This window comes from Trichechus manatus, unplaced genomic scaffold, assembly GCF_000243295.1.
Source record: "Trichechus manatus latirostris isolate Lorelei unplaced genomic scaffold, TriManLat1.0 scaffold00076, whole genome shotgun sequence".
NCBI classification, from domain to species: domain Eukaryota; kingdom Metazoa; phylum Chordata; class Mammalia; order Sirenia; family Trichechidae; genus Trichechus; species Trichechus manatus.
In genome coordinates this window covers 9,031,977-9,051,204 of record NW_004444012.1, presented here as the reverse complement: position 1 = coordinate 9,051,204, position 19,228 = coordinate 9,031,977, and the positions used below count along the sequence as shown (strand labels likewise).

Genomic DNA, 19,228 nt, shown 5'->3' with positions numbered 1-19,228 from the left:
GAAAATATACATAGCCAAAGATACACCATTTCAAAAAAAATTTCTACATGCACAATTCAGTGACATCAATTACATTCTTCCAGTTGTGCTGCTATTCTCACTTTAGATGAAGGTTTACAGAACAAAATAGTTTCTCATTAAACAGTTAGCGCACATGTTGCCCTATGACAATGGTTAACAACCCCACTACATGTCAGCACTATCCTTACTCAACCTTGGGTTCCCTATCACTAGCTTTCCTGTCCCCTTCTGCCTTCTAGTCCTTGTCCCTGGACTGCTGTGCCTCATTAGTCCCGTTTTCTTTTATGGGGCTGTCCAATCCCGGGCTGAACAGTGAACCTCGGAAGTGACTTCACTACTGAGCTAAAAGGGTGTCTGGGGGCCATACTCTTGGGGTTTCTCCAGTCTCTTTCAGGCCAGTAAATCTGGTCTTTTTTTTGTGTGTTAGAATTTTGTTCTACATCCTTCTCCAGCTCTGTCCAGAACCTTCTGTTGTGATCCTGGTAAGAGCAGTCAGTGGTGGTAGCCGGGCACCATCTAGCTGTACTGGACTCAGTCTGGTGGAGGCCTTGGTAGCTGTGGTCCATCAGTCAATAAAATATTTTAAAAACATGGGTAGGAGGTATTGGCGAAGTTCAGTTCCTTAAGCTGGGAGGTGTTTTAAATTTATTCTTTACAATGTACATATAAATTAAATATACTCTTATATATGTAAAATATGTCACAAAAGGTAAATAAATATAAGATGTAGTCAAAATTTTGCTGTCACTAAACTAGATTTTAAGTCTTATGAAACACTGACAATAAAGTTGGAATTATAGCCCCTCAAGTCAGTCTTTCTAGTTGCTAAAATTACAAGGAGCTACAGAAAATTACATGAGAAAAGTGGAAATATAAAAGAATCTATGGGCCACTAGTAGGCACAGAAAAAAATGATCACCACATATTAAAAACAAGCAGACGAACAAACAAATCTAAATGGTATCTGAACTGATTTAGACAATCGGCAATCAAGTCTGATCCACCCAAATGTTTAAAAAAAATTATCATCAGAGAAATGAATTTCAAAGATTCCATTTACATTCTGGAAATGGATAAAGAGTTTACGACCCCGTCCCCGCTTAGTGTAATAATGACAACATAAGGTTTGAGATGTTTTAGTGCTGGGTGTACTCCTCTATAATTTGAGTTTTTAAAAGTCAGCTGACAGAAGCTGACCGCAGCAACTCAGGGACATCTTGTGGATAACCAACAATTAACCTGTTCTACAATTAGATCTGCCAAAGGCGCTATTGTCCACTGCTAGTAAATGGATAAAAATTCCAAAAACAATTAAGTGAAATGAAATGACAGTGTTAAGGTGGGGAGAGGTGGCGTTTTTCAGGTAGAGAAGGGGTCATTCTACGCAGAAGTAACAGTGGCAGCAAAGGTAGAAAGCGTAAAAATGCGAAGCATACTAGGGAACAGCAAGCAATTTAGTGTGACTGAAGGGAAATGGAGCCTCAGCTGACCAGACCGTGAAGGGCGCTTGGGTCGCGCCTCCCGGCTCTCAGCCCTTCCCCTCCCTTCTCCTCTCTCGGTTTCCCTTTCCCGCTCTCTGCTGGCTCCGCCCACTGGACGTCTCCCCCGTGGCCCCGCCCCTAGGAGGTGCCCGGCCGGGGGCGGGGCCTCAGTGGTCATCTCACGGCGTCTTCCTACAGCGCGCGGAATGGAAGGCGCCGTTTAATGACGTCACGGTCCTTGACAGTGTGAGGCGAGGGCGGCGGTGGTTGCTGCCATGGTGGCGACGGGCCCGGTAAGAGTCCGAGGGTGGAAGTTAATCTCCTGCGAGGCCAAGCGCTGGGGAGGCCGGGAGTTGGCGGGCAGGGCAGCGAGGTCGCACACTGCCGTGCGGGTAGGCTGAGGCGGGGGTTGGAGGCTCAGAAGCCGCACTCCTTGATCTGGGCTAGGGGGTGTGCTGGAGGGGAGGCTGCGTCCAGGCTGGGTGAAAGGCGCGGTAGTCCAGGCACAGCGGCTGGCAGAGCCTTAGGGTCCGCACTGGGGTGAGGGTAGTCGGAAGCAAAGGGTTTGGGCAAGGAGGTATCTCCAGGGGTTTGGCCTTGGGGGTGGGTGAGTCAGGCTCACGAATCTGTTTCCTCCCCAAATTCTTCCTACCCCTAACCTCACCTTCTTCCCGTGGCTCGCGCGGGCTGCAGGTACAGGATGTCTAGACTGGGGGTCCTGGGCGGCGCCCGCACGGGCCTGGGGCTGTTGCTGGGCACCGCCGCGGGCCTTGGATTCCTGTGCGCCCTTTACATCCAGCGGTGGAAACGAACTCAGCGCCATGGCCGGAGCCAGAGCCTGCCCAACTCCCTGGACTACACGCAGACTTCAGAGTCCGGACGCGAGGGTAGGAGCCAGTCCCCTGAAGTCGTGGTCACTGCTGACAGATGGGCCTGGGGTCTGGGCTGCCTTTAGCAGAGCCTGTGGGACAGAGCAACGGGAGTGCCTGAGGGTTTCACTTTCTTGGAAAGCTTATTGAAAAGAAAAGCAATCTTCATCTTCTGTACTTTTCCCCTGTAATCCCAGGAAAGTATACTGTGAAGTCTTTAGCTTTCACTTTTAGTTGTGGCCACATCGTGCTGTGTGTGTATCAAAGGCACTTAGTGTTGGGTTAGCTTGGCTCAGTGTGTGTAGTACATAGAGGAAGAGTCCAAAAGAAGGAAGAAGGTATAACTAATCTTGTAAGAATTAAAAGTCTTGAGGCTTACTTATTATCATTAGAATTTCAAGGGGACCTTGGAGACAATCTAGTCCAAATTTTTTGTCCTTATGAGGAAATCAAGATTCAAATGATTAACTGTCCTGAGGTTGTCACAGAGCAAGTAAGTGGCATGATTGGGCCTGGTCACCTGGTCCAGTGGACTTTCCACAGCACAGGGCTGGGGGCTCACTTAACGCAATTGAAGCTGAATGTGGCTGGAAGCCAGTCACAGCTGAAATGCACAGCACTTTCAGTTTTGCAAAACTTTCATGTTAACTTGTTTGAGCAAAGCATCCAGGGCTGGCTTAAACCTCCCCGCTCCTTCCTCATCTTTGTATGATAGAGGAGTGTTCAGATCATCTCATCCCATGTTACTTGTGCTTTCCCTGATTACCAGCGCCAGGTCTGATTTTAGCAATGTTGGTTTGGAGAAGTTAATTTTGGAAGAGAGCCTTCAGAGAATTATCACTCTACAAATATTGTATGATCTCCCTTTTATAAGAAGACAAGAATAGATAAGATATAGAGAGAGACCAGTGTTCATTGGTAGTGACCAGGGATGGGCAGGGGGATCACTCTCTAGATCATAGATACTTGTTATTTTTGGTGACGGGAAAGGTAGCACAGAATGTGGGTATAATGAGCACAGCTTGACCAAAGTAAATGGTGTCACTAAGAAGTACACAAGAGAAAAGGATGTTTATGCTAAAGAATATGGCATATATAATTCAGCAACAACACCAATAATAACCAAAAAAAACCAGTGTATGGTCACATGTAGGTGTATAGGCATGTATGTGTACAGATAGGTACGAGTGTGTACATACGTGTGCACAGATAGACGTATCTATATGTACATGTGCCTACAGATATGTGTGTGCATACATATATATTCATAGAGGACACAGTTACAGATACTTCTCAGACATAACCAAACACCTTGTGAGACTGGTTTTCCGGGTTTGAAGGCTTAGGACCTTAGTCTCATGGGACAACTCAATCAGCTGGCACCACAGAGTTCATGTTCTACATCCTAGTGAGGTGAGTAGTGTCTGGGGTCTTAAAAACTTGCGAGCAGCCATCTAAGATAAAACTATTGGTTTCTACTCTTCAGGAGCAAAGAGTAAGAAGGAAACCAAAGTCTCGGAGAAGAAACTAGTCTACAGGGCTAATAGCCTATACGAGTCATGGCCTCATCTACCCTGAGACCAGAAGAACTAGATGGTGCCCAGCTACTATTACTGACCGTTCTAATCAGGGCCACAGTAGATGGACCCTGATAGAACAGGAGAAGAACGTGGAACACAACTCAGATTCTTAAAAAGTCCAGACTTAATGGACCAGTTGAAACTAGAGGACTCCCTGAGACTATTGCCCTGAGATATTCTTTACACCCTGAACTGAAACTATCCCCTCAGGTCACCATTTAGTGAAGTAACAGATTGGCACAGAAAATACAGGATATTATCCGTGAATATGGTGCTCCATTAAAAAATCATCTATATGAGACCAAAAGGTCAACAGTTACTCTAAAGCAAAGATGAGAAGATAAGGGGGAAGGGAAACTAGAGTACTGGAAACTGAACAACCAGAACACAATTAAAGAGAACGTTGACATATTGTGAAAAATGGAACTAATGTCGCTGAACGATTTGTGTAGAAATTGTCAAACGGGAGCCTAATTTGCTGTGTAAACTTTCACCAAATACACAAAAAATAGTTAAAAAAAAAAGTTATCACCCCAGATTGTAACTGATTGCCAGCATTTTATAGTCTGGTAGTAACCCAGGATGGCAGGTATGCTTGTCCTTTCTTCCTTTGCTTGTGTTCTGTTTATACTGTACTATGGCCTAGATTGTTAGTAGACTTTCTTTCACAAAGGATTTGTGCTTGCTTGACTGTGGGCTGTGCCCCCTGGTTTTTTTTCCCTGGTTTTACATTTTCCAGTCTAGTTGCCTGTGGCGCTCAGTTTGTAGCATTTCACTGTGGGAATTCAGCTGGAGCTCAATTCAGGGTTGGGTAGTGGGGCTTGGACATGGTGTTCTTCCTGTGGGCTCTGTATGGACTTTTTCCAGTGTACCTTTTCTCTTAGCAACTTCCTCTTTTCTCTGTGTCCCTCTCTGATGACACTAAATGCAGTTCTTGAGAAGAGCTCCGAGTTTTCTCTACTATTCTTTGTGAAGTGAAAGATCAGAATCTGAATGGGTTCAGTGTTAGTTTTGTGTGTGGTTGGCATTGGCTGCCTGGTATTTGGACACTGTGTTGTCAGGTAAAGGCTCTTTCACTCCAGCGGGGCAGCCTTCCAGGTACCGCCCTCCTGCCTGCAGGCATTTCACATTATCTGCTGTGCTGTGCCGCGCTGCTGTCCAGCTCTGGTGTGGAAAGTCTTGGAGCAGAGGGCTCTTGTTTCAAGACTAGAACCTTAATTTTTTTTTCTGGAGAGCTACTTGGAACTTGTTTCCATGACTTAGCTGTGAAAATACTCCATTTGAGCCTTAAGAATCTTCTCTGTAAATGGAACTTGGATGAGGAGCAAGTGTTCTGAACTCTGAGCACGAGAGTCCTTCTTCCCTGTGGCCCTTCCTTCAGTGATGCTGCTGCCGGCGGCCCCAAGGGAGGCTGGAGATGCTGTGGCGCCATCCCGTCTTACACGAGAAGGGCAGCAGGAAGTGCTGGGCCGCCTGGACTCCGTGCTGACCAGTCTCGCGGTGCTGCGGCGGGAGGTGGAGGAGCTGAGGAGCAGCCTGCAAGGGCTTGCAGGGGAGATTGTTGGGGAGGTCCGGTGAGTGGTGGGGCCCCTGCTACTTTGTGCCCTTGCCCCAGCTTCTCCCTGGCCCTCCAGCTTTTTCTGCCGGGGCGTGTTCTGGCCTTGCCATCTGTCTCTAAGAAGAGGCCAGTTTACAGCTTCTAAGCTAGTTTGCAGTGAAGCAGTACACTGGTACCCTGCCTTGTGCAAATTCCTTGCGGCTTCAGGGCCGTCCCAGTCCGTGGCAGCTGCTGGAACTCTGTCCTGCCTATCTGGTCTGTCCATCCAGGCTGGGGCCAGAGAACTGCCCGTCTTGCTTTCCTGAGGGTGGAGACAGAGCCAGGGATCTTCCCTGCCTTTGGCCCTTCCATGAGGAGTGGTAGTCAGAGGCTCGCTCATGGTAAGGGAGAAGCCAGGCTGGGTGGGGCTAATGGCACCCTCCTGCCCGGGGCCTGATTTCCAGATCCCACATGGAGGAGCACCAGAGGGTGGCGCGGCGGCGAAGGTTCCCGTTTGCCCGGGAGAGGAGCGACTCCACTGGCTCCAGCTCTGTCTACTTCACGGCCACATCGGGAGCCACACTCACAGATGCCGAGAGTGAAGGCGGGTGAGTCGTCTCCTGGGGGCGCCTGTGGCTGTGGTTGGGGTGCGGTTTTTAAAAGTAACGCTTACCAATAGAAAATGTAGACCAAGCTGCTGTAAATAATTTTTGGAACAAGGTAAGGCTATAAGTAAATAAAACACAGAAAAGTTGAAACAAAAAAATCATCCAATTTATGTCGTCCAGACAAAAACTGAAATGTTAACAGTGGTTTTGCTTCATCTGTCCTTTTCCTCTGAGCAGGTTTGTTGTTACGTGGTTTTCATGACATAGTATATACTTGGTTTTCTTGTAACATTAGTGTTTTGGGCATTTTTGTGTTATCACAAGGACGTTGTATGCGTTGTTTGGATGCTTTTGTTTCTTTCGTGGAGTGCTGAGCCAGGTGTAGAGTCTCCAAGCACTCAGCGTGCTCCCATCCCCCTGGATGTTCCCGTCTTCCCCCAGGGGAGGCTTGCCCATGCTCCCAGCTTTGCAGGTGGAAGGTGACTGATCCCATTACTCAGTGGCCCAGCAGGTCCTACTGTAGGCCTTACAGTGAGGCAGGGCCACAGGCAGGAGTCTAGTGGACAGCCTCCTTGAAGCTGGGTCAGGCTAAAGGCTTTTTGATTTTAAACCACTAGTGAAATTTTGAAACTCTGGTCCCAAGGCTGGAGTCTGAATGAACATGTTTGTTCATTCTGTGCTAATGCTGTCACAGCATCTGCCTTGTCCACCGCTAGCTCCAGTCCCCCACGTGTCTGTCAGTTTGTCATACTGTGGGGGCTTATGTGTTTCTCTGATGAACACTTAATTGTGCTCATGAGGAACCTGTACACAGACCAAGAGGCAGTCGTTCGAACAGAACAAGGGGATACTGCATGGTTTAAAGTCAGGAAAGGTGTGCGTCAGGGTTGTATCCTTTCACCATACCTATTCAGTCTGTATGCTGAGCAAATAATCTGTGAAGCTGGACTATATGAAGAAGAACAGCATCAGGATTAGAGGAAGACTCATGAACAGCCTGCATTATGCAGATGACACAACCTGGCTTGCTGAAAGTGAAGAAGACTTGAAGCACTCACTGATGAAGATCAAAGACCACAGCCTTCAGTATGGATTACACCTCAACATAAAGAAAACAGAAATCTTCACAACTGGCCCGAAAAGCAACATCATGATAAATGGGGAAAAGATTGAAGTTGTGAAGGATTTCATTTTACTTGGATCCACAATCAACTCCCATGGAAGCAGCAGTCAAGAAATCAAAAGACTCATTGCATTGGGCAAGTCAGCTGCAAAAGACCTCTTTAAAGTACAGCATGTGTGTTACTGTTACATGAGAAACTATCTGTTCTGTAAGCCTTCACCTGAAGTACAATAAAATATTAAAAAAAAAAAAAAACCTCTTTAAAGTGTTGAAAAGCAAAGATGTCACCTTGAACACTAAGGTGCACCTGCCCTAAGCCATGGTGTTTTCAGTCACGGCCTATGCATGTGAAAGCTGGACGATGAATAAAGACTGAGGAAGAATTGATGCCTTTGAACTGTGGTGTTGGTGAAGAATATTGAATATACCATGGACTGCCAAAAGAACAAACAAATCTGTCTTGGAAGAAGTACAACCAGAATGCTCTTAGAAGCAAGGATGGCAAGACTGCGTCTCACATACTTTGGACATGTTGTCAGGAGGGATCAGTCCCTGGAGAAGGACATCATGCTTGGTAAAGGGTCAGCGAAAAAGAGGAAGACCCTTAACGAGATGGATTGACGCAGTGGCTGCAACGATGGGCTTAAGCGTAACAACAATTGTGAGGATGGAGCAGGACTGGGCAGTGTTTTGTTCTGTTGTGCATGGGGTCGCTATGAGTCGGAACAGAAACAGCTGCAGTCATCCAGGTGACCTGTATGAGATCCAGAGGCTGGTCACTCCTTGGTGAGCTCTGCTGACCTTTCTTTCTCCTCAGGAAAAAGATTGGTACAGAGAACAGTCAAGCTTTACACTAGGTCAGGGTGACTGATTCAGCTGTGAGCAAGCACATGGAAACCAGACGTTCAAATCAGCTATTCGGGGTGATTTTGCGGGATTGGCCCCCTTTACCTATAACAGTTTATAAATTAGCTACCGTTTATTCTTCTCTCCCTCTGTGCCAGACACTGCGCTAAGCACTTTAGAGGCATTTCCTCACAACAATCCTATGGAGTAAGTGCTTCAATTCTTCCTACTTTCAGATGAAGAACTTGAGGCTTAGTGAGGTGATGTCTTGCCCGTTATTGTACAACTACTGAGTGGTGTCACTGTGCAGATGTAGCCTGTCTGACTGAGTTCCAATCTCTCGACAACTGGGTTCATCTACAGGGGTGAGGGTCTGTGATCCTAGGCATGGCTTGGTCCTCGGCACATTAGGGGGCTCCTCAGGAAGACAGGCAGCATGTGGGCTAAGAACTGCCCCAGCTCACTGCCGGGGAAGACCTGAGGCCAGTGGTACCATCTGTTCAGCTCGTCTTACTCAAGTAGTTTCAGCCTTGTTTTCCTGTTTGGGCCATTATATTCTCCTGCTTGTTCTCCTTTAGCTTTCTAAGAAAATGAAGACTAGCGCTAGTCTCCCTTTCCACGTCGCCGCCACGGACACCCGCGCTGGGTTTGATTACTGCTCAGGTGCCCCTTGAAACAAGTGAAGTCTTGCTGAAGAGGTCTAGTCCTCCATCCATGACCACAGCTCTGGGCTGCCTGACCCCTGGTAGCTGCGTTCTCCAGGCTAGCAGAAGCAGCCCTTTTCTATTCAGTTTGCCTCTGGGCCTGGAGATGCTTCCAGAGGGCTGTGTTAGAGGAGGGAGCAAAACTGAAATTACTGTTTGACATGTGTCTGGATTGCAAAGAAATGAGAAGGACTGGAAGCAGTTTACAGTGGACACCGAGGCTTAAAGAGCACATCTGTGGAACCCAAGTAAGCAGACCACTTGGCTGGGGGAACTGATGCGTGAACTTCGTAAGAAGGGCTGATAGGAGAGGTCACAGCTCTGCCCAAGATCAGGGCAGGACAGGGCTGCAAGGGAAGGGTGGTGCTCCTGATTACAGCTCAGCAGGCTTAGCCGTGACTGATCCCTCGGTGGCCGTGCAGAAGCCTGTGGTGGTGCAAGGCTCTGTGGTTCGGCTGGCTGCTCTCTGGGGCAGTGGCGACGCCGAACACTTCTCTTTGCCATAAACCCGTTGCCGTTGAGTCGATTCCGACTCATAGCGACCCTATAGCACAGAGTAGAACTGCCCCATAGGGTTTCCAAGGAGTGGCTGGTGGATTCGAACTGCCAACTTTTTGGTTAGCAGCCAAGTGCTTAACCACTGTGCCACCAGGGCTCCCTCTCTGCCATGGTCAGCGCCATACAGGTCAAGGGGGAGTCTGGGAGGAGACCACAAATGCTGGCCAGGGGAAGGGGGGCTTCTTTGAGGGATGAAGGGAGAAGATCTGATGGCTGTCCTACTCTGCTGGAAGCTATATTCCCTCCTCCTCCCAAATAAAATAGCGACTTTGAGCTCTGAGATCAACTGGATATGGCAGAGGCAGAATCACTGACCACAACTTAAGTTCTCTCCCTGTCAGGACCCAATTTGCCTTAAAATACCACCTCCTCCAGGAAGCCTTCCCAGGCATCCCAGCCAAGAGGGACGGCCCACAACCTCATCTTCCCTCCTTCTTGGGCGTCTGTCACTTCTTTTAGCCTGGGTCTTATCTCCACCACTGAGAGCCTGTCAGGGTCAGGGCCTGGTCATCTTTGAATGCTGCACAGCTCAGCCCCTTAATGGGCTTAGGAGTTGAAGGCAGGGCTTTAAACCAGTTTGTTCCGGTTCAAACCCCTGCTGAGAATTTGTGTTTCTACCCTAGATATACTGAATCAGAATGCAGTTTAACAAGATCCTCAGGTGATTCTTATATAAATTCTGAGAACCACTGCTCTACTAGTGGTTCTCAATTGGCCCCTAACCAGCAGCATTAGCATAGCTGGGAACTTGTTAGAAATGCAAGTTTTCAGCAGGGTTTCGAACCAGAACGAACCAGTTGGAAGCCCTGGTTGAAAGATAGAAACTTAGTGCCAGGAGGGGCTTTGTGTGTACCTGAGTCCATGGTCACTGACTTGTGGGCTGTCCTTAGGAGCAGAGTAGGGGAGCTCTGGCCTCCTTGCTCAGAAGGAGCCGTGGGCCTGGCCCACTGTGGGAACGGTGGGTTCCTGTCTGTATAGGTCCCCGCCAGTCCCTGGCCCATCCTCAAAGCCTGAGGGTGTGTTAACAGAAGGGCCTCTGGTGGATCTCTCCAGGGGCCAGGTTGGTGGTCAGGGAGGTGTGAGAATGGCAGACCCAGAGGCACCTTCCCAGAAGGTTCTATTTATATCTTCCTCCTCCCCTCCTTCCACCTACAGAGTAGTCCCTACCCCCAGCAAGGTCCTGTGGTTCCCCTGGGCCACTCCTGTGTGGTTCAGGTTTCTTGCTGATGTAGGACAGAGGAACAAGTTTAACTGAGAAAGAAAATGCAGGCGCTTGTGCTGCCCCTGACCTCGGCGGTTGGCCCCTGCCCCAGTTGGCTCTGGCAGGTGCCTTTGGCTGATAAAGCAAACCCTTGGCCTAGTGAGTAATCTAGCTCAGGAGATCAGCTCCTCCTGCATCTTAAGGTTTTCATTTCTTTTTTATATATAAAAGGAGAATACCTATGCTCACTAAAGACATCATAAGTAATGTTAAAAGATAGACGAAAAAACTACCTTTAATTCCTCTACCCTGAGAGATCCACCAGCATCTTCGGGTTCATACTTCTAGGCCTTTTTTTTTTTCTGTTTTCCAGCAGACGTGGTGGTAGCTAAGCGGAAGGTTCTCAGAGTGGCCTCTGACCATTCACGGGGCCCCCAGCTGGTCACTCTTCTCCTTCCGGTCATTTCCCCAGCCCACAGTTCCCACAAGTAGCTTTCTTTCGAGGACTAATTCTGCCCCTAAGCAGTAGGAATGGTACCTTGGACAACAGTGCCATGGGGAGTCCCTCTGTGTGGGTGGCCCTTGGTTCTCTGGAGGCTGACTAATCCTCTCCCTTGACCCTGTCACTTACCTTTCTCTGCTGTAGGTACACAACAGCCAACGCTGAGTCTGACTATGACCAGGACGCTGACAAGGAGAGTGAGGACGGGGAAGATGAAGTGAGCTGCGAGACTGTGAAGATGGGGAGAAAGGACTCTCTGGACCTGGAGGTGGAGGCAGCTTCGGGCCCTGGGCCTGGTACCCTGGAGGATGGCGGAGTCTCTGGCCAGGAGGATGTGTTGCCCCTCTTGCGGCAGGCGGACGAGCTGCACCAGGGCAGTGAGCGGGACAAACGGGAGGGCTTCCAGCTGCTGCTCAACAACAAGCTGGTGGTGAGGCTCCCCTTGCCTGCCTGCTCTCTTCCCGTCCTGGCCCAGGGCAGGACGGGAGGCCCATGTGGTTACTGCCTCCTGCAAGCAGACTTGGGGAGGGGAATGAGGGTTCCCACCCCCCAGGATGGCACATCCTGTTCCCAGGAGGCCACGCACTGACCTGGTAGTCTGTGTACTGTCCCCCAGAGCTGACAGTCCGCTGCCTTGTGGAGAGGCTCTGTGGAAGAGCTACACCCCCATCGTAGGAAGAACTGGGATGGATTTCCCCCTCTTTACTTCTTCCCTTAAGGCAAAGAGCCCCACTTGCAGCCTCCATCACAAGCCTAAGTGGGTGGCACAGGTGAGCATTCTTCTCCCAAGTTCACTGCCAGAATTTATGCTCACCCAGGTATAGAAGCCCAGATTTTAATTTTCCCTTTTTGGGGCAATTTCACTTTGTTCATTGTGTCAGCAGAAGATGTCTGTCTTGCCGGGCCTCATTCCGTCTCCCTGGCGTTGACTTCTGGCCACACTGGGAGGCCAGAGTGCCCTCTGCCTGCACTGGTGCAAGCCTTGTCATCAGATGCACGGCAGAGGCCACGTTGGGGAGGGCTGTGCCTCGGGGCTGGCCTGATCTCAGTGACTATAACAGACTGACTTGGAAACGCAAACCTGGGATGTGGGGAGAGGGCCAGGGCCCCACTCTGCGGCTGAGGAAGAGGGGCCTCACACCTCTGTTTGTTCTGCAGTATGGAAGCCGGCAGGACTTTCTCTGGCGCCTGGCCCGAGCCTACAGTGACATGTGTGAGCTGACTGAGGAGGTGAGCGAGAAGAAGTCATATGCCCTAAATGGTGAGTGCTGCCAGGGGCCAGGTGGGAAGGTGGCTGATTCTGGGAGTGGAGCTGGCCCATCTGCTTGGGGCCCAGGGGAAGGAGCGAGATGCTGGCTGCCAGGACAGCTGTGGCTCAGTCACTCACCAGGGACAAATTCTTTGGCTGCCAAGGCCCCTGCTTCCTCCTGAGGAAGAGGAATCACAGTGTGGTGACTGAGTAACACAGGGCACAGGTCTTTAGGAGTAGTTGTATCATGTAAGCATGACTGGTTCTCACTCCCTAACCACAGATGGGGAAAGCCTCCTTTCTTAACCTGAATTTTGCTGCTGCCTAGGGGTCTCGTGTCACCTGTGGGGCCTGGGGAGCAGGTGTCCTAGGAACGTGAGTGGATGTTTGGTGAGTGCCTGGGAGGGGCAGCACGGGGGACTGCTGCCAGCTTACAAGTCCCTGGGGTCCACTTTACAAGTCTGTTGTCAAAGTCATATCCTGAGGGGTAGGGATGCAGCTGACCTGTGCCAGGCTCAGGGCTCTCCTTGTCTGTCTTAAGGTCACTGAGAAACCTGGGACTGAAAAAAGACCGGTCTTGTGGGAAAGATGGGTCCTGCCTGGCCGCACACTGAGTCAAGCACCGTCAGTGGGCTTGTGGCTCAGTTAACTACCTAAAGTTAATGGAACTCTCTACAGTGGATTCATCTACTTTCCTACTTTTATAAGTTCAGCCTTGTGAACACCACTGAATCTCTGATAGTGGAGAATCTGACAATACCTCAGGTTATTGTTCTCAACACTTATTTTTGTTGTAGAATTCTGTTAACGTAGAAGGAACAGGCCAGTTGAATCAAATGTTTGATATAGGCCTTCGGAAAAATCCCCGGAAGTGCTAACAAAAGGTGCTTGCTTACACAGTTTCTTTCTCTTTAAGACAGTTTCTGCTTTCCCTCCTAGATTTCAGGTGAGGATTCTGATAGGCTTTTGGACTGACTTTAGGCTCTTTGTATCCCCTTTCCTTTCGGTCTCTTACTAATACAAGGAGGCAGCGTGAATCTTGAGGCCAGAGGCTGGGGTGAGGGTAGAGGAGCAGCTACAGCTGGCACTGGTCTGGCTCCGCTAGCAGCGCCCTGGGACAAGTCTGTTCCTGCTGGAGGGCAGGGGACTATGGAGTGTCTTTGATAGTCCTGCTCTGGGACTGTAGTCTTTTAGGACCATCCTTGCTGGGCCTAAAGCTCTTCATTTCTCTCTCTAGAAGCTGGACCACCAGGAGGCAGCCATTCTGTGGGATCTGAGGCAACGTCTGTCCTCCCCACTGTCAATCTGCCTGGCACCTGGGTCAAAGCCTCATAGTTTAACCTGGAGATTAATGAGCAGGACAGAGAACTGGGCAGGAACTGGTTGTCTCTTTCTTCACTATTATTTTTTTAACGAGCAAATCTGCCTTGAAGGGGACAGACAGATCCCCTAAGAAAGTCGGTGTCTTTTGTAGCATTGGTTGTCTTATACATGTATGTCATAATTACTATAATTCAAATATGAGGAAAAATTTCAGAGTAGCCAGCCTACCACGTCAACACATTACATTTGTTCCATTTTCTCCATGTTCTCTTCAAGCCCTCAGTTTTCATCAGCGGACAAATCCTGTTTGGCAGTGTGCTCTTTGCCTCAGTGTGTAGGCATGTCTCCATCCAGATGGCTACAGGCCTCTGCCTCTTTGACACTCCAGGGGACCCTTGTCAAGAGCTTTCACATATTTGGGCCTTGGTTTGTTAGTTTTGGTGCCTAGAAAACTTAGGTAAGACCAAGTAAGTCACCTCTCGTCAGACCTCAGTACATTTGTCCCTTGTGAGGGTGTTTGGGCCTGGAGCAATAATTAACATGAGCTGTGGACCCTCTCCCCAATAAAATGCACATATACCAAAAAATGGATACAATTTCAGAGGGATTCATGGAGACCCTGAAGCCTATCCACAGATCACAGTTCAAAACCCTTCTGAGTAAGATCTGCTGGGGACAGTTTCTGATGGCCTTTGGGTCTCATCTCTTTATATTTGAAATGCTAAAATTTGCTTCAGGAACATCAGGTGGGTTTTGTAAAAAGAAGGTAGCTGGGGCAGCTGATGACAGAGATGGGGAGGTGGAGGTGAAGTAGAAATCATATTATACAGACTCGTGTCTGAGAAGCTGTATATGACTTCATTCTGCTCAAGTTCACAATTTCCAAACCAGTCCAAGTTGGGTAGGGACTGCTGAAAGCTAAAACAGTCATTCTTCAGCAGCCCTTTCTGTGGAAATGTGCATAGGGGCCCTTGTGAATTTCTGGCTCGCCTCTGTCCTACAGGAAAAGGAGAAGCGGAGGCTGCTCTGGAGAAGGGGGATGAGAGTGCTGAATGTCACCAGTGGTAAGAACACCCTGCAGGGTCCCAGGGAAGAGCCAGCCGGGTCAGAAGTGGAGGAGACTAGGGCCCTTTCTTTGCTCTAGCCATGAAGGCATTTGCCAGAGCAACCAGGAGAGGGTGCTCTGACCTTCATTTTCATATGCCCCACCCTACCCCCAGCCAGAGACCAGAGTTTTCTTTGGGAGGTGCCCTTCAGGTGAGGCAAGGAAGTACAAGGTTCTTTTCTGTTAGGGCTTGGAGAAAGGAATAGCTTTGTAAGTCGTCCTGGCTATACAGCTCCTCAGAGGGCCGGGACAATCTGCAGCTCCCTCTCCTGCACAATTCCTTTCCCCTCGCTGCAACCTGTGGCTGCTTTGCTTGGCTCACATGAAGAAAACTGGATGTGAGCTCATCCCCAGGAAGTTTAGTGGTCAACTTACTGGCTTACAAAAACATCAGCCCTGCTTGGTCTCACGTGAGGCCAAGTTCTGCCAGCTTGATGGGTCAGAGCCTGGTCGTTTTTGTGTCCTGGGGCCTGGGTCCAGCATCTGACGACTCCTCCTCGTTTAGTGAAGACGTTCATTGTCCACTGCTGCCCCTTGCTTTCCGTGTCTCTGCCCTCAGACCGTGAACTATCAGCTATCTGTTGCGGAAACTGTTTGCCACGCTCTTGTCAGAGGCAGGTCACTGTGTCTTAGGTGTCATAGGTGCTGCTTCGTGGACTCCCAGGGATGGAAACTGGCCCCATACTTTACTCTCAATTTCTGAGGAACAGCTGTCCACAAAAGTATGGAAATGAGTCTCTGGTAGTGTCTAATACAAATACCCAGATATTTAGTGAAGACATGAGGAAGAAACTTGGGCCTGGCTAGACATTCAGCTTCTTCAAATGTGCTTCTAGGAACAATGCTGAGGGGTAGGGTAGTGAGACCTCGTTTTGGAGATAGAGACGGGAAGCTGGCTAGAGGGGAGTGGGATGGGGTGGTGGTCCTCAAACTGGAGGCCTTTCTTCCTTTGCTTCTGTTGGTTCCCAAGTTAATATTAGAAATTCCTCGAGTATCCTGTTCTAATTTCACTGTCCTAAAGTATGGCTTCCCAAGTCCCAACGATACATCTGTATACTTCCAAGGCCAATGACACCCTCTTCCTGTTTACTCAGGAGACAAAAAAACAAAAAACCCAATACAATCAGGTCTCTTGATCTAATCTACCAGCAATCTCCTGCTTTTCAAGTTTTTATGACACCTGTGACTGTACTCTTTATGAAAGGGGGAAACTTCTGACACTGGGGACTTAGACTGGGACCCTGCCTCAGTATTCTTAGGTGTAGAGGAGAGATTTACTGTGGAAGACTCAACGTTTTGTACCTAGTACACTTTGGAGAGTTGTGAGCCTACCAGTGTGTTTGCTAGAGAATATTAGTTGGGACCACAGATCTATGAAGAGAGGGAATTACATACAGATAGAAATTATATTTTCAGTTCCAGCTGGGGTGGGGGCGTCACCTGTAGTGATGGTATCCAGCCCTCGCTGAGCTTGCTGCTGCTTCCCCCCGTAGGTATGCAGTGCTTTGTGGTCAGCTGGCTGAGCATGAGGGCATCCAGAGGCGCATCCAGACTGGCTTTAGCTTCAAGGTGAGGAAAGGCTTCTCCATGTCCCATGTGCTGGCTACTTCCCAGCTTCCCTCAGGAGGGCGTTCCTGCAGCCTCAGTGACTTGCCTCTCTTCCCTTAGCAACTCTTGTGTCTGGTGTTAGTGTGTTTACATTTTTCTCCCTCAGGAGCATGTGGACAAGGCCATTGCTCTCCAGCCAGGAAACCCCAGCGCTCACTTTCTTCTGGGCAGGTGGTGCTACCAGGTGGGCTACATCCCAGGGCTTGATATAAGGGTTCTAAGTGTCCTGTGACACTGAGCTCCTTGCCAAGAGCAGGGTCCCCAGGTTCCTCTCCCTCTCACCTGGCTCAGATGCCATTTCTCTGGATGCCGGTGGTATTGGTGTTGATTGGTGGTTGGGAGCCAGCTCTGTTTGACCCTGTTTCCAGTACAGAATATTCCATGTTTCAGTGGTTACTTCTTAAAGCTTTTCATTCACACCTTGATCTTCTGGTGGCAGGTCTCTCACCTGAGCTGGCTAGAAAAAAAAACTGCTACTGCCTTGTTGGAAAGCCCTCTCACTGCCACTGTGCAGGATGCCCTGCAGAGCTTCCTGAAGGTACCAGGGAGGGAGGGTGGACACTGGCCCAAAATACCAGGGTGACCCTGTTTCTTTCTCCTAAGGACATGACTGGGACCCTTAGTGGGAGGGGTTCCTGGCAGGTTTTGTGTTTGCTTGCTCTTGTGGGAAAATCAGAATCACCTGAAGAACTTTAAAAAAAAAAAATAGATTCCCCGGCCCTATCCCAGACCCGCTGAATAAGTCTCCAGATTGGGGACTGGAGATCTTTATTTAATTAGCTCCAGCCAGACCTGAATTTGGGAATCTCTCACTGAAACACCTTCCTCCATTCTCCAGGTTGAAGAACTACAGCCAGGATTTTCCAAAGCAGGAAGGATATATATTTCTAAGGTAAACTCACCTGCCATCCTGACAGATTGGGAGATATATAAATGAAATTTCTGGCAACTCCTAAAAGCACCCATCCTCACCCCTGCCCAGCCTCCTAGTTTACCTCTGCCAGGCTGTCACTGTGATGTCTTTTCAGTGCTACAGAGAACTAGGAAAAAACTCTGAAGCTCGACAGTGGGTGAAGCTGGCGCAGGAGCTGCCAAGTGTCACTAATGAGGTAACAGTACTCCTAGCAGCTTTTCTACGACGGGTTCCATCACTGAGTCACCGTGGCTCAGGAAAGAAAAGCTTCCCGTGACGTCTTGTTTCCCTAGAAAGAAAGTCTCTGTTTTTGCATGCAGGCGCTTTTGTATACGGGGGGAAGACAGCTCATGGGCTCCAAGCTGTCCTGGGCAAGTAGGACAAAGATCGGCAATGGGCCGATCTGAGACTCTGGTACCAGTAGTTTGGGAAATGTTGGCTCAGGATTTTGAGTTCTAGCCTTCTCTGTCTCTTTTGTCTCCTTAGGATTCAGCTTTCCAGAAGGACCTAGAAGAATTGGAAGTAGTTTTAGGGGAATAATTGCATTCCAGTGGCCTTTGCAACTTGAAGGATACCACTGTGTACTTCAGGGGGAAAATCAAGGCTTTTTTGTTAGGCCTGCTTGGCTCAGGAAGTGGAGCGAGACTGGCTTAGGGAGTGTCCTGCCTCTTGGGTCTGAGGGCTGCCTGCGAACATGCTGCAGTTTCTTGCCTGATGTCCACCAGTTAATCTACTCTAATCCTTTACCTAATCTGAAATTGGGGGAGTAGCTGAAGCCTAGGTTTCTGTTCTCACCCTTAAGTGAATTTTTGAAAGATTGAGACTAGCACGGCACCTGCGCACCTGCCCTAGGGTTGAGCGTGGGTGGACCCCTGAAGGCCACTGGAACTGAGAGAAGGAAGCAGTAGCACTGCTTTCAGTTGCTGGTGAGGTAGGTGAACTTCAAAGAGCTACAGGAGCAAAGCACAGAACACCTTAAACTCTAGTCCTTTTCACTGACTGATATTCAGCACCAGTGTGCGTGGTCTGAGATCATACCGTCTTACCAGAGTGAGGGAAGGGGTCAGGGCAGTCCACAGTTTTGCCCTCTTACCACCTATCATGTGGATTTCTAACTTTATCCTGGGTTGAGGGGCCGCACCATGTGATCTCCAGAGTCCTGGCAGCTTTTGGAATGACAGCAACGGCAAAGGTTTGATACTGTGAAATGATCTGAAGAGTTGTCCGGAATGTATTATGGTACACACTTGAAATAAACCTAATTTGATTGGAAGTAATTATATTCTCCTTTCTATGTTTGTTTCTGTGATTAGCTCCTTATTCTTGACACTTCCAGAATTGTTTCCTCCTGCAAGACTGTTGCATACAAGTAGAAAAACAGGGCTCCAGATAATTAATTAGTGTTTGTTTGGAATAAGCTCTTTAGTTAACACTATTTCCAGTGGAAATCTGAGTGTTACGTGTAAGACAGGCAGGGGGACGGTAGTTTGTAGCCAAGGAACAAAGCCGACTACAGCCGAGCAGGTGCTCCCCACCCCCACGTTCACCTTTAGTCAGAGCTGAGAACGCAAAGCCTGAGCCCCCCGAGGAAGAAAACCTCACCTAGAAGAACAACTGAGACAAGTTTCTAGGCCAGAATCACTTAAATACGGTACTGTAAGGTTGAGATGCTTTTATACATGAACCAAGTTTCACTGCAGAATCTATCACTGTGGCTTTGTTAGGACATCCTGGGTTTGTTTTGTGGTGTAGAAATGAGAGAACACCTGAGATGTTCCCGATTCTGAGGATGAAAACAAATTTGGGGTCTAAAATCTAGATTGAGCACGTGTTGCTTTGGGTGAGATCTGGCCTGCAAGCCCCAGCTAGCAAAGACAGCAGAACTCAACACAAGGAAATGGGGGGATGGGGTAAAGGACAGAGATTTAGGAGACAGTCGTACGAACTTTATTTGGTACCTGGCTTCCAGGGGTGGTGACAAGGCCACTTTTATGTCAGTC

General features: G+C 48.9%; 1 protein-coding gene across 1 annotated transcript; it reads left to right on the top strand.

The window, feature by feature from the left end:
• The first annotated feature begins 1,745 nt into the window (after nt 1-1,745).
• On the top strand, nt 1,746-18,345 carry RMDN3 (regulator of microtubule dynamics 3). The gene is made up of 13 exons (XM_004380635.2): nt 1,746-1,795; nt 2,196-2,389; nt 5,333-5,525; nt 5,953-6,096; nt 11,175-11,460; nt 12,189-12,291; nt 14,606-14,666; nt 16,201-16,276; nt 16,422-16,499; nt 16,755-16,853; nt 17,154-17,207; nt 17,344-17,424; nt 17,715-18,345. Exons 2-13 carry the CDS (start codon nt 2,203-2,205, stop codon nt 17,766-17,768), a joined length of 1,416 nt encoding a protein of 471 aa, XP_004380692.1. The 5' UTR covers nt 1,746-1,795; nt 2,196-2,202; the 3' UTR covers nt 17,769-18,345.
• Nucleotides 18,346-19,228: the final 883 nt, after the last annotated feature.

Bases quoted from the DNA above. Each gene is read 5' to 3' on its own strand.
- RMDN3 (XM_004380635.2), top strand. From the start codon at position 2,203: ATGTCTAGACTGGGGGTCCTGGGCGGCGCCCGCACGGGCCTGGGGCTG. The intron at 11,461-12,188 runs GTGAGGCTCCCC...TTTGTTCTGCAG, and splicing joins TGCTCAACAACAAGCTGGTG to TATGGAAGCCGGCAGGACTT. The intron at 16,854-17,153 runs GTACCAGGGAGG...TCCATTCTCCAG, and splicing joins CCCTGCAGAGCTTCCTGAAG to GTTGAAGAACTACAGCCAGG.